This window comes from Microcebus murinus, chromosome 22 (genome assembly GCF_040939455.1).
Source record: "Microcebus murinus isolate Inina chromosome 22, M.murinus_Inina_mat1.0, whole genome shotgun sequence".
Classification (NCBI taxonomy): domain Eukaryota; kingdom Metazoa; phylum Chordata; class Mammalia; order Primates; family Cheirogaleidae; genus Microcebus; species Microcebus murinus.
Genome location: NC_134125.1, coordinates 14,192,799 through 14,206,703, shown reverse-complemented (window position 1 = coordinate 14,206,703; position 13,905 = coordinate 14,192,799). Strand labels below are relative to the sequence as shown.

General features: G+C 45.4%; 2 protein-coding genes across 2 annotated transcripts in view; both read left to right on the top strand.

The window, feature by feature from the left end:
* Nucleotides 1-3,922, top strand: RPLP0 (ribosomal protein lateral stalk subunit P0). The gene is made up of 8 exons (XM_012756491.2): nt 1-99; nt 344-445; nt 1,342-1,517; nt 1,630-1,717; nt 1,837-1,983; nt 2,103-2,288; nt 3,162-3,302; nt 3,692-3,922. Exons 2-8 carry the CDS (start codon nt 392-394, stop codon nt 3,851-3,853), a joined length of 954 nt encoding a protein of 317 aa, XP_012611945.1. The 5' UTR covers nt 1-99; nt 344-391; the 3' UTR covers nt 3,854-3,922.
* A 900-nt stretch (nt 3,923-4,822) lies between these two features.
* The window catches only part of GCN1 (GCN1 activator of EIF2AK4), a 62,695-nt gene continuing 53,612 nt past the window's right edge, over nt 4,823-13,905 (top strand). Inside the window, exons 1-2 of the mRNA XM_012756482.3 lie at nt 4,823-5,029; nt 10,746-10,848. Coding sequence (XP_012611936.2) covers nt 5,012-5,029; nt 10,746-10,848 — 121 coding nt within the window. The 5' untranslated portion in view covers nt 4,823-5,011. The remainder of the gene's footprint in view (nt 5,030-10,745; nt 10,849-13,905) is intronic.

Here is a 13,905-nt window from a genome sequence, read left to right as displayed (position 1 = left end):
GAGGGGCGCTGTCTGCAGCTTCTGATTGGTCACTTTATTAACATATAAAAGGCACGCGCTAGCGTGCGGCCCTTTTCTCGCCAGGCGTCCTCCTGTGGGGTGCGTCTTGGCCGCTCGTCTTGCGCCTGGACGCGGTGGCGAGAAGCATGGGGGTCTTTGGGGAGAGCTTTGAGGGGGATTTGGGGGCCCTGGGGTCTGGGCGTGTTTTCCTGGGGCCTCGGTGGCGGCGGCGGCTGCCCCAGGCCAGGCCAGAGGGCGTTTGCGCGTGGCGCGTTCCGCATGGGCCTCGGACCCCGGGACGGGTGTCGGGGTGACCGGGCCTGAGCTTCCTCTCTCCCCTCAGTGACATCGTCTTTAAACCCTGCGTGGCAATCCCTGACGCACCGCCGTGATGCCCAGGGAAGACAGGGCGACCTGGAAGTCCAACTACTTCCTTAAGATCATCGTAAGTGCGGGCTGGGTGGTGGCCGCTCATCATGCTGCCCTGGCGCACTAATAGTGACAGGTGCCATGTCTACTTGGTGCCAGGTACTGAATTAGGCCATTTTGGGCAAATCTCATTTAACAGTTTTCCCCTGGTAGCTCCCTTCTGTTGCAGGTAAACTGGCTCAGGCAGATCAAGTGGCTCCAGAGATAGCATTCATACACAGGTCTTTTGGCTTCCAGGGGAGTTCATGTCATACCTTTACCCCTTTTCTTCCATCTTGGGAAGATCTGAGGGGAGCAGTGACTCATTGTTAGGAAGCAAGTTGTTGCATGTTTAGGACCTGTCAGTCAAGAAACTAAATGTCCGTTGACTTTTCTTTTGGATGGCCTTACCCAGAAACTCTGACCATGCTGCTCTTAAGGCATTAGGTTCCATTGTAGAGCTTCCTCTGTTTTATACTCTCCCCTACTTAGTACGAGGGTTTTCAGAAACCAAAACTAAAAGAATTATACAATAATCCACATATCCACAACCTAGATTTCTTACAGGTGTTTTGCTATATTTTATGTTGTGTTTTGAATGCTGTAAATCTAGCCCTTTGGAACAATTTTTTTTTCTGTTAATGCAGCCATTTTAGTGAATGAGAGACATGCCTGATATTTGGGAAAAATTAAAAACTAAAAATTAAAATAATTTTCTTTTTATTAAATGAAGAAACCTAATTTTCACTGTTCATACCCAGCAAGCAAATCCTGATTGCAGTGTTATAGTTTAAATGGCTCCTAGTAGGAAGAACTGTCCCAATCTCCAGTTGACTTCGCAAATGTACAAGAAAAGGAGATGGAAGCCAGTCCTGACATTTATTTCTTTTTTCATGGTTCCAACCTTTGATTGTTTCTGGCCTGTTTTTGTAGCAACTTTTAGATGATTATCCAAAATGCTTCATTGTGGGAGCAGACAATGTGGGCTCCAAGCAGATGCAGCAGATCCGCATGTCCCTTCGAGGGAAGGCTGTGGTGCTGATGGGCAAGAACACCATGATGCGCAAGGCCATCCGAGGGCATCTGGAAAACAACCCAGCTCTGGAGAAGTCAGTTCCCTGGATGGCTTTGTTCTCCCTTTCCGGTGCCTGCCTTTCTCCTTTTTCTTGGAGAAGAATGGTGCTTAAAAGGTGACTGTCTCCTGTAAACTTCTCTTTGCAGACTATTGCCTCATATCCGGGGGAATGTGGGCTTTGTGTTCACCAAAGAGGACCTCACTGAAATCAGGGACATGCTGTTGGCCAATAAGGTAAGAGGAAAATCAGGTTGGCTAAAGAGACCGTGTGTTGGCTTCTTAAAGCAAAGGTGACCATTCTCGGGTTGTATCAGTGGAGAGACTTAACCTCACTGTTCATTGTCTTTGTTCAGGTGCCGGCTGCCGCCCGTGCTGGTGCCATTGCCCCATGTGAAGTCACTGTGCCAGCCCAGAACACTGGTTTGGGGCCAGAGAAGACCTCCTTCTTCCAGGCTTTAGGCATCACCACTAAAATTTCCAGAGGCACAATTGAAATCCTGGTGAGTGGACCTGGTTTGCCTGTGGTAGCCAGGCAAGTGGGGGTGGGGTGGGGGGTGTTTAGAGGCCAGAGGTCTGCTGGGTGTCGGGTGTTAACTGCCTCTGTTCTTTTATTCCTCAGAGTGATGTGCAGCTGATTAAGACTGGAGACAAAGTGGGAGCCAGCGAAGCCACACTGTTGAACATGCTGAACATCTCCCCCTTCTCCTTTGGGCTGGTCATCCAGCAGGTGTTTGACAATGGCAGCATCTACAACCCTGAAGTGCTTGACATCACAGAAGAAACTTTGCATTCTCGCTTCCTAGAGGTACATGCTATCCAGCCCACCTGCTGAGTGTCAGACTGAGTCCTGTCTGTGCTGCTTAAACTAGCTGTGTAACCAAGGACCATTTAATAATATGTCTGCCTCTGTAAACTGGCAATGACAATGTAAGATTGCCGAAGGATTTAATGAATTAATGGGTGTGAAATCTTAGAACAGTGCTGGGCATGTAGTAAGGGCTGTTAATCTAGGCCCTGCAATGATAAGACACGAGATTTTGAGTAGTGCCATGAGTAAAAGGAGAAATGAGTAAAATGAGGACAGTTGAACACATGTTGGTATAACAGCCAAGTATCCTTTCTTGGGAAGACTTTTTTTTCTGAGACTGTCTTGCTTAATTTTGCCATTAAAATGCCCCCCCCCCCCTTTTTTTTGAGACAGAGTCTAGCTCTGTTGCCCATGCTAGAGTGAGTGCTGTGGCGTCAGCCTAGCTCACAGCAGCCTCAGACTCCCGAGTAGCTGGGACTACAGGCATGGGCCACCATGCCTGGCTCATTTTTTCTATATATATTAGTTGGCCAATTAATTTCTTTCTATTTATAGTAGAGACGGGTCTCACTCTTGCTCAGGCTGGTTTTGAACTCCTGAGCTTGAGCAATCTGCTTGCCTCGGCCTCCCAGAGTGCTAGGATTACAGGCGTGAGCCAACATGCCTGGCCAAAAAAACTTATTACTTGATGGATCTGAATCATCCTGCCAGGAGCATTTGGTGTGAGATGAAATGTCTCCTTTGAGACTGAGCTGCTAACCTAGCAATTCTTATCTGCTGTAGGTTATTTCTCTCTCCATTGAGCTTTATTTGGATGTCACTGTTTTTCCTCTAGGGTATCTCACCCAAAATGTAACCTTCCTCCTACAGGGTGTGCGCAATGTTGCCAGCGTTTGTCTGCAGATTGGTTACCCGACTGTTGCATCAGTACCCCATTCTATCATTAATGGGTACAAACGAGTCCTGGCCTTGTCTGTGGAGACTGATTACACCTTCCCACTTGCTGAAAAGGTAGGTAAAAAAATCCCACAAGGACTAGTGGGTCTAATTAATAAGCAGGTTGACAAAGGTAGCCTGCTGAGTTAGTGCTTTTAATAGTTGTATTTTACATAGCAGATACATTTCTTAAGAGTATGTTTGAGAGGTTGTGGGGCAGGAGATATGTGTTCTCACTTCAGAAATGAATGACAAGAGACCCAATGAGGGGTTAATGGAAGAGCTGGGCCTTAGGGTCACCTTTTATTTGGCTATACCCAAGCTTCCCGGCCTGTGTCACTTCCTGACAGGAAAGCCTTCACTGGCTTGGTCAAACTCTACAAAGGCAGGAGTGTCCTGGGGAGGGAGTAGAGGGGGGTTTGGATGACCGTTTTGACTGCTAACTAATCATTCCCTTGCTTCAGGTCAAGGCCTTCTTGGCTGATCCATCTGCCTTTGTGGCTGCCGCCCCTGTGGCGGCCGCTACCACTGCTGCTCCTGCTGCTGCCGCAGCCCCAGCGAAGGTCGAAGCCAAGGAAGAGTCGGAGGAATCAGATGAGGATATGGGATTCGGTCTCTTTGACTAATCACCAAAAAGAACAAAATGCAGCCAGTTTTATTTGCAAAACAAAAAATAAAGGCTTAATTCTCTTAAACCTCTCTGGATTCTTCATTTTGTACATTTTGAAGTTTACAGTGCTGTATGCTAGAAACTATAAAGCCATGGTTGACATTTCAGTGGCCTCTTAATATCTAAATGAAACCAGACACAACTTTAAGTGTGTTAAAATTGTTTCCATGGCCATTCAGCCAGGAGCCTGGTCCCTGTAACACTCAGGTTGTGTCAGTTGAGATAGACACTCAAAGAATGCCAGGGGTCGATTCCCATACAGTAAGGTTTTTCAAACTGGTTGATGTTCCTACTCATGAATTGGTGGTGGGTAGTAGTATTTAAAGAGAGCAACATCCTCTTGAAAACAAAGGTGTTTTGTGAAGCTTATATTTCACTACAGACCTGTGTGCTGGGTCATGGTGTATTTGTTGTAACTGGTTTGTCAAAAGTTTGAAAGCCACTGCCAATAGAGGGCCAATAACTTAGCTGTGTGGACCCCCTTTCCTAAACTGCAGCCGTAATGGCACGCTGAAAAAAATTCAGACTTATCCGTAGACCATGAGGTTCTTTGTGCCCACCTTGTGGCCTTAAAACCTCTGCCTGGAGCAGCCAGCCCGTCCCCAGGGCAGTGGTCTCCTTCAGCTCCAGAATTCTTCCCTGATTGCCCCATTACTCAAGTTTGCTAACCCTCCATACAAGTCGTCTGCCACTGAATCCCAAATTCTTTGAGGGCATCTCCCTTAAATATAGTTTAGTTTTTACCATCTAGGAAGCTACCCTTAATATTTTCTCTGAAAAATGCTTTCACTCCGGAAGGCTCACGTGGGCTGGGCCTGCGGGCTGGGTCGGGGTTGCAGGGCGGGCTCACCACGTAGCAATCCCTCAGGCCCTCGTCTCCCACGAGGCGCCCGAGGCTGAACAGCCGGTCCTGGGAAGAAGGCCTTGATCCGCCTCGGCGCCGGCCGGCATCAGGCCCGCGATACCAGCTGTCCCGGCTGCAGCGGCCGCCGTCCCGCCCGGGGGCGCCAGGCCTCAGGCCGGCCCCAGCGGACTCTTGGCCTCGCCCTGCCGCGTGGGCCCCTCTGTGACCCGGAAGCAATCTTGAAGCGGTTCCGGAGTCAGCGCCGGCAGGATGGCGGCGGACACGCAGGTGAGGCGGGCGGCTGCGGGCCAACGCGGCGTGTGACTGGGCGCGGACGGCGGCCGTCGGGTCGGACCGCTCCCGCCGCTCGGCCTAGAGGCGCTGGGGGTGGCGGCTGTGAAGGACTCGGCCCCGAGGCCGTCTCCTCACGGCTCCCGGCTTGGCCTGGCCGGGGCGGCGCAGACCGATCCCGGGCTCGAGGAGTCAGGGGCTCTGGCCCCGGCTTCAGCAGTTGGAGCTCGGCGGGGCCCTTCCCGACTCCAGAGTAGCAGAAGTTCACCTTCCCGAGTCTCCGCCCTGTATCTCCAAAGCACTCAGGCAGTGAGCCCTGGGCCAACGCCAAGTCTTCCTGAAACTTTGCATTCAGCAAATGTTACTTGAGCACCTACTGTGTACAGGGACTTTGAGCCTAGTCGCTGGATTCATACAGATAGGAGTTTGAGTCCCCGCTCATCGATTTCTGTAACATGCTGAGCAAGTGACTTAAGTCTGCTTTTCCATATATAAAGTGGGGTTGAAACAATACCTGTCTTACAGGGTTATTGTGAAGATACAGTGAGATAAAGTAGGGCTCCATATATGTTGGTTTTTATTATTGGATCCAGGGTTAGAGAAAAGAATTGTCGCTACCCAGGAAAAGGCTTGTCACCTTTAAGTGTTATCGCCTGTGGTTACCTTGTAGTTCAGGAAGGATTGGGAAAACCTTTTTCTTCCACCCTACCCTCATTTATAGCAATGAGTGTTTTAGGGTGAAAAACCGGTATTACGGGAAAAAGAAACAGGTGTCTAAAGGACAGCTGGGCCCACTTGGGTCTCCAGGGTGATTAGATTTACTATTTGTACATGTAGACCCTGAGGTGAGACTGTGACCACGTAACCCAAACATTCAAAAGACATTTATTGAGGGTCTCCTATGTAAGCAGCTGGTAATTTGTTTCAAGTAATGTACTAAGTCCTAGAAGGAAAAGCTTAGTCTGTTGGATATTTCTAGAAGGGATTGGAGGAATACATGCTTAATGTTGAACGTTAATACTCAAGTAAAAGACCCTTCTCTTTAGAGCTGTGCTGTGCGGTATGGTAGTCACTAGCCACATGGTTAATTAATAACCACCTGGCTACTTAGTTAAAATTAATTGAAATTAAAAATTCAGGTTTTCACTTGAATAGCCACATTTTAGTGCGTGGGTAGCCAATGTGGCTAGTGGCTCCTCTATTGGGCAGTGTAAGATAACATCACAGAAAGTTCTGTTGGACAGTGTTGCTCTAGAGAGACGTAAACTTTCAAGCTATTGCATCTAATCTCACGAAGAAATGACTCCTCTGAAGGATCTTAGTTTTGTTCAAACAAGGTCTCAAGTGGGCAACATTTATTTCTAATTAAGAAAAAGGAGAGCCTTGAACCCGAAAAGCTCTTTGATTTTTGTAGGAGAAGCTATAGTAGCCAGGAACTTAATATTAGGAATTCTAGGTAGAGGGAAGACTGTATATATATTCATCTGTTTTTTTTTTGTTTTTTTTTCTTCTTTGAGACAGAGTCTCACTTTGTTGCCCATGCTAGAGTGAGTGCCGTGGCGTCAGCCTAGCTCACAGCAACCTCAAACTCCTGGGCTCAAGCAATCCTGCTGCCTCAGCCTCCAAGTAGCTGGGACTACAGGCATGTGCCACCATGCCTGGCTAATTTTTTCTATATATATTAGTTGGCCAATTAATTTCTTTCTATTTATGGTAGAGACAGGGTCTCGCTCTTGCTCAGGCTGGTTTCGAACTCCTGACCTCGAGCAATCCGCCTACCTCGGCCTCCCAGAGTTCTAGGATTACAGGTGTGAGCCACTGCGCCTGGCCTGTTCATCTATTTTTGCTATCTCTTCAAACTTCACTGAAACTACTAAAGGCTTGAAAAAAATAATCCTGCAAGGATTGGGAGACTAGGGAGCAGACCAAACCAACAAACTTTAAGAAGTTAGAAAGAGACAATAGTAAACCCAAGTAAAATTAATCCTAAGCCAACAGCTAGGAAAGCTAAGAACCAACCTGATGTACATTGCAGAATCTGTGAAAGTTGGAAATTGGTGGTATCAGCTAGCCTTTGGAAATGAGGATGAATGAGGAGGGGCTAAATTAAGGAGGATTGGTAGAAAGCCTATTTCAGATGCAGTCAGATTCCCAGCTTTCTTCTTCCACCCTGGCAAATTACTAGAGGTTTTCTTTCTGGAGACTGTAAAGTAGTGGTGTAGGACCAATATCTAAGGAAATCATCAACGAAATAATTCAAGAAAATTACCCCCAATTGAAGGATGTGTTTCTAGACCAAAAGTACTCAGCACAATGGACCAAAAAAAAAAAAAAAATTTAGAACCTTGAACACAGAAGATCCTAGAAGCTTCCAGAGAGAAAAATTAGGTCTGATTCAAAGGATTATAAGTCAGAATGGCATTGGACTTCACAATCATGACACAAAGCTAGAACTCAATGGAGAAATGTCTTCAGTATTCTGAAGAAAAATGATTTCAGCCTAAAATTCTGTGTGAGGCTAGATCATTTTCATACTTGCAAGGACTCCATGAATTGGAGGATATGTCCTTCGTCCAAACACAAGAAAGTACGTTTTGAGGGTGATAAACTTATCCAGCTGTAGAGAATCACCTTCCACATTGGGACAGGTCAGAAAACTGTAGGAGAGACTTCTTCAGGGAGGTGGAATTTAACAGAATACCTGATCTGCCTAAATGTATTGAGTTTTAGATGAGTTGGGGATTGAATTACTAATAAAACAAGGCAAACTGAAGCGAGGGTGGGAAAGGGCAGTTATTGACTCCAGGCGGATAAAAATGCTGGGCAGGATAAGAAACATAGCTTCTTAAATGGAAGTTGAATACCAGTTACATGTAATGTGAACACCAACTACTAAGGTAGCCCATATTATGAAACTGGAGACTTACATTGGGGAAGTGGGGAGGGTGCGTGGTGGAGTTGGAGAAGGAAAGAGCTGTGGTAGAAAGATAGTAAAACTGAAAAAGCAAGAAGCACAAGCAAGTTGTTACCTCCATGTCTCTAAATAAGGAGGTAACTATACAGATGTCAGCCAGAATCAACCCAAGAGATTGCCCTCAGGGGTTGAGAGCAAGGGACTGTTTTTTTAAAATAGTTTTGGTTCTATATATATAAAAAGATCAGCTATAACACAGCAGGGTACTTAGGAGACTGGCGTATCTCCATAAACGCCAGCAATATGGTTAGATTCATACAGGTTTTTATAATCACAGATATCAATTACCAGTTGTCAGGGTAACATATTTGCATATCAGGGAATGCAGTTGCTAGGGGATACAGGTAGTGGGTTAGGGTCAAAAGTCTTCTCAAGGGGTTTCTAATCTATTTAGGTGAACAGACAGGTACAAAGTCTTTTGGGCTAACTTCTAAATTCTAAGAGGTAGTTGTCAATTAACAAAGGTATAACAAAAGAGGTATAGCGACGCTATATTTCTTTGATTAGTTATGGTGGACTTAAAGGTAGACAGGAGAGAGCAGGAAACCCATCTCTAATAAACAGGTTATTTATAACCACTGGGGTCTCTGGGCAAAGTGCACTCATTGTCTCCGGCTCCCATCCTGTGGGCCATATTTGCCTTGCCTTGCCTTTCAAGACACAGGGAAGCTCACAAATTTTGAGATACCGGGAAGAGGACTGGTTTTTATAGCAACCTTCTCTTTGACTGTTTAATTATGTGCATCAGTGACTACAAACACAAATTTTAAAATTAAAACAATCCCTTAGGTAGAAGACAGATTTGGACACCATTTTATTCATTGCCAATAGAATTACAGAAGGTATTTAAGCATAAAAGAAAAAGTCAGCATTATTTTATTTCTCTGTGTACCTTTTATGCTTATGTTACCAATAAGGCCTGCATGTGAAATACTCTCAAAAGAAAAAGATGATGGCGCCAATGTGTTAGTTGTGGGAGTCTTTTTATACCCTGCTCTACTGCTTGTGAATCCACAACCTGCCCACTTGGTAGCTCGTAGAATATTGCTCAGGAGCAGGTTTTTAAGAATGTTTGCAAACTGCCCTCCTCCCTGGGTCTTATGCTTATACCCCTGTGCAGGGAACTGCAGCTGTGGTAACTTAGATGGCTGTTGAAAGGTAAAGATTTATTAGCATCAGTTTGTAGACCAGTTTGGTTTCAGGTTTAGTTTAAAAAATGCAAGTGCTGTAGCTTTTGGCTCCACTCTAAGCAGTGACTTCCCTCTTGGAGTTGGTTCCTTCATCACCTATAAAATGGAGGTACTGACGCCTGCCTTGCAGGCTTGTTGGTAGTAGTAGCTGATTTTGTGTTTGGGATGAGAGTAAGTGCTCTACATAAACAATCTCATTTCCACACCCGTTATGAGGTAGGTGCTATTATCTGCATTGTATGGATGAAAAAAACTGAAACTTAAGGAAGTGGCATGATTATTTTTTTTTAGAGACAGGGTCTTGCTTTGTTGCCCAGGCTGGAGTACAGTGGCGCTATCACAGCTCACTGCAGCCTCGAACTCCTAGACTCAAGTGATTCTCCCATCTCAGCCTTCCAAGTAGCTGGGACTCCAGGTGTGCACCACCATGCCTGGCTAATTTTTTTTTTTTCTGGTAGAGACAGGGTCTCACTATGTTGCCCAGGCTGGTCTCAAACTCCTGGCTTCGAGTGATCCTCCCACCTTGGCCTCCCAAAGTGCTAGGATTGCAGTCATGAGCCACTACATGGCTGAAATGACATTATTTAACTGAGTTCCACAGTTAATAAGAAGCAGAGCTGGGATCCAGTCTCTTAGCCTTTTGCCTTTTAGCCAGTGTGCTTCCACTGTCAGTAACTTGCCAGGGTGCTGACGTTCATTTCCCTCGTGGGAGCTTAAAGTGAGATAATATAAAGGGAACATGCTAGGTATATAGTAGGCCCTCACTAGATTTTGGGTAGTTCTGAAAGGAACTATCCAGAGATTTTTGCCTTTTTGCTTTTTTTTTTTTTTTTTGAGACAGAGTCTTGCTTTGTTGTCCAGGCTAGAGTGAGTGCCGTGGCGTCAGCCTAGCTCACAGCAACCTCAAACTCCTGGGCTCGAGCGATCCTTCTGCCTCAGCCTCCCGAGTAGCTGGGACTACAGGCATGCGCCACCATGCCCGGCTAATTTTTTATATATATATCAGTTGGCCAATTAATTTCTTTCTATTTATAGTAGAGACGGGTCTCGCTCTTGCTCAGGCTGGTTTTGAACTCCTGACCTTGAGCAATCCGCCCGCCTCGGCCTCCCAAGAGCTAGGATTACAGGCGTGAGCCACCGCGCCCGGCCTGCCTTTTTGCTTTTTCTTTTCTGGCCCAAGTTTAAGTAAGGTATGTTGACTGGTTGGATTAAAGCAGTACATCTCAGCTGGGAGTGATTTTGCCCCCAGGAGACATTTGACAATGAGACAACTTTGATTGGTAGTCACAACTGGGGCAGGATGGAGCTGGGCCACTACTGGAATCTAGTGGGTAGAGACCAGGAATGCTGCTAAAAATCCTACAATGTGTAAAGACCACCTCCCACAACAAGGAATTATCTGGCCCCAAATGTCAGTAGTATGGAGGTTGAGAAACCGTGGGTCAGAGAGATCTTCACTGAGTTTTGCATCTTCCCCTCCCCTCCCCAGCATACACATACACAGCGTTTCGTAGCCTGGTGAAATTTTCTCTGGGCTTGGCCTTTGCAGGTTTCGGAGACACTGAAGCGTTTTGCAGGGAAGGTGACGACAGCCAGTGTGAAGGAACGGAGAGAAATCCTCAGTGAGCTGGGGAAGTGTGTTGCTGGAAAAGGTATTTGTTTTCCATCCATATAGCTTGGACACTATTCCATTTCAAAAATAAATTGTTTTCTCTTTTTAGAACCATGGCCTTCTTTTCCCCTCCCTGTACAACTTCTGCCTTCACTTTATTCATTTATTTGTTTATTTATTTATTTGTTATGTGTTTTGCAACAGTTGAAATATTTGGATTCATGGAGAGTTTATCCATTCAGGTGTTTAAAGCTTTTTACAGTTTTAACCATTTTGATTGGAAATATTTAAAAAAGATACCAACAATCTTAAGTAGTATACTGGGTGCAAAAACATTTTCCTTATAACTTGGGGTACCATTTTTCCCAATATGTGTTCATGGAAGTCAGGAAAAAGGTAACAGATGATTGGCCAATAAAAGATTCGAAGATCAAATAAGTTTGGGAGAGGTCATGTTTTCTAATGCCCTCTTGGAACATTCACAACAAGGTGTTTTAACTTTATTGAGGTTTTTTGTAATACAGTGTTTTCTTTGAAACTCTTTTTTTTTTTTTTTGCCAAAAACCTGCTCAGGGTCTGGGGAACACACTTTGGGAAATGCTGAGCACATGTCGTTATCCTCATCCTGCACCATAAGCAGCGAGGGATAGCCCCATGACCTTTGGAGTGTGTAAGATGGTTTTGCCTTCATTCACTAAGTCCTGATTAGTTTTTTTTTTTTTTTTGAGACAGAGTCTCACTTTGTTGCCCAGGCTAGAGTGAGTGCCATGGCATCAGCCTAGCTCACAGCAACCTCAAACTCCTGGGCTCAAGCCATCCTGCTGCCTCAGCCTCCTGAGTAGCTGGGACTACAGGCATGCACCACCATGCCTGGCTAACTTTTTCTATATATATTAGTTGGCTAATTGATTTCTTTCTATTTATAGTAGAGACGGGGTCTCGCTCTTGCTCAGGCTGGTTTCGAACTCCTGACCTCGAGCAATCCGCCTGCCTCGGCCTCCCAGAGTGCTAGGATTATAGGCGTGAGCCACCGCGCCCGGCCCTGATTAGTTTTTTGAGTTTTCTTTTGGTGTGTTTTGTTCTCAAAGTGTGGTCCCTGTAACAGCAGCTTCAGCATCAGCATCAGCTCAGAACTTGTTGGAGATAAAAATTCTCAGCTCCACCCCAGCAACTCAGATTCAGAGACCCTGTGGGTGGAGTATCTGTGTTTTAACAAGCCCTCTAGGTGATACCTGTGTTTGCTAAAGTTTGAAAACCATGGCTATTATAGATCAGGTCTCCTCTGCTGCCACCTTTCACTTCTTACTCTTCCACTCACATTCTCATCTGCTGCTTCTGACCTACTGTTGCCTAGGTAACACATGCACGCTTGTTAAAGTTGTGTGTGAATGAAGTAAATTGCTGTTTGTGAGCTTCTTAGGTATTCTCCTGTGCATTAATGCTTTAGTATGTGTATTTTATGGCATCCTCAAAGGTCTTTCTGGCCACTTTCTCAACAGGTTTTCTTAACAAGGCAGTCATGTGACACCCATCTTTCTAACCACAGGCCTCTAGTGCAGGAGTCAGTGATGAAGGACTCAGACAGGCTCTGCCACTTACAGGCTGTGTGACCTGCCTTAAGTTATTAATACTTTACCTCTCTGAGCCTGTCTCCTTGCTTCGAACATGGAGATAGCAGTACAAAATTTTGTAGACTACAAAGGAAAAATATTGTAAAATTTTGTAATGAATATTTTGTAAATAAAGGTACATTTAGCTGTAATTTCCTATTTTCTCTACGTATGGTGACTTTTGCGATACCTTGTTGTACCATTGCCTGGCTATGGTAAGCTCACAGTGAGTATTAGCTACTGTTGTTATTCTCTTAGCCACAACCTCTTTCTGGGTCCCAGTCACCTCCTCAGTTACTGAAATGGTCCCAAATCAGATGGACCAATATAGTGTTCAGGGCCTTGGGAGAACTGGGTCTCCACACGTCATTCATTTCTCCTCCATTGTTCAGATGCCAGAGCATGAGGCACTTTGTGAGCCCTTCGTGGGCCTCCTGGTCTCGGGTGCCTCCCACATGAGTCTGTCTCATACTGCAGGTTAAATTTCTCCTTACTCAGAAGCTCCTCTCTTTTGCCTGTGTACCTCATTCTGGCACGCAGCACTTGTCACAGGTTGGCTTTCCAACATTATTGAGCACTCTTATTCAACCAAACTGTTTCACTCTGGCTGGCCTCTGCTTGGTTTCCTGTTACTTGGTTTCTTCATCTTAAAACGGGCATACCTACAGTGGCCACCTTGTATGGATTAAATGAGTTCATGTGTGTGCAAAGCTTAGCGTAGGGCCTGGCACCTTGTAAGTGCTAATTAAGTGCTGCATGTTATTAATTCTCTTTTTCTTCCTCATGTGTCCTGTATAGGCATTGTGCCTTCTTACCCTGCACCTTTGTTCATGTTCATACCACTCCGCATGTACCTCTTTCTCTTTCTGTTTTTCCGGAGCCTACTAATCTATTAGGCTAAGCTTATGGAAACCACTCGAGTTATAAGTGCTCTTTCCTTTTCTGGTCCCTCATAGTACTTTAATTGTATACTATTTTTTAAACTGTTTCTTAAAATATATATAAAAGTACAAATGTTGTAAGTGAATAGCTCACTGAATCATCACAAATTAAACAACCGACCTGTGTAACCAGCGCCCAAATTAAGAAGTAGGGTAGTTCCAACACTCCTGAACCTCTACTTGGTAGTACATAAGGTTTTGGTTGTTTATTTTCCCCCCTTTTTGAGACAGAGTCTTGCCCTGTTGCCCTGACTAGAATGCTACAGTGGCATCATGATGACTCACAGCAACCTCAAACTCCTGGGCTCAAGCAATCCTCCTACCTCAGCCTCCTGAGTAGTTGGGACTGCAGGCGTGTACCACTTTGCCTGGCTAATTTTTCTTTTTCTTTTTTAGTAGAGACAGAGTCTCGCTCTTGCTCAGGCTAGTCAAGTGATCCTCTGTCCTCAGCCTCCTAGAGTGCTAGGATTATAGGTGTGAGCCACTACACCTGGCCATTGTGTGAGATTTTGAGGATACTTGTATTGCCTTAGTTTCATTCATTTA

Bases quoted from the DNA above. Each gene is read 5' to 3' on its own strand.
- RPLP0 (XM_012756491.2), top strand. From the start codon at position 392: ATGCCCAGGGAAGACAGGGCGACCTGGAAGTCCAACTACTTCCTTAAG. The intron at 1,518-1,629 runs GTCAGTTCCCTG...TTCTCTTTGCAG, and splicing joins AACAACCCAGCTCTGGAGAA to ACTATTGCCTCATATCCGGG. The intron at 3,303-3,691 runs GTAGGTAAAAAA...CCCTTGCTTCAG, and splicing joins CCTTCCCACTTGCTGAAAAG to GTCAAGGCCTTCTTGGCTGA.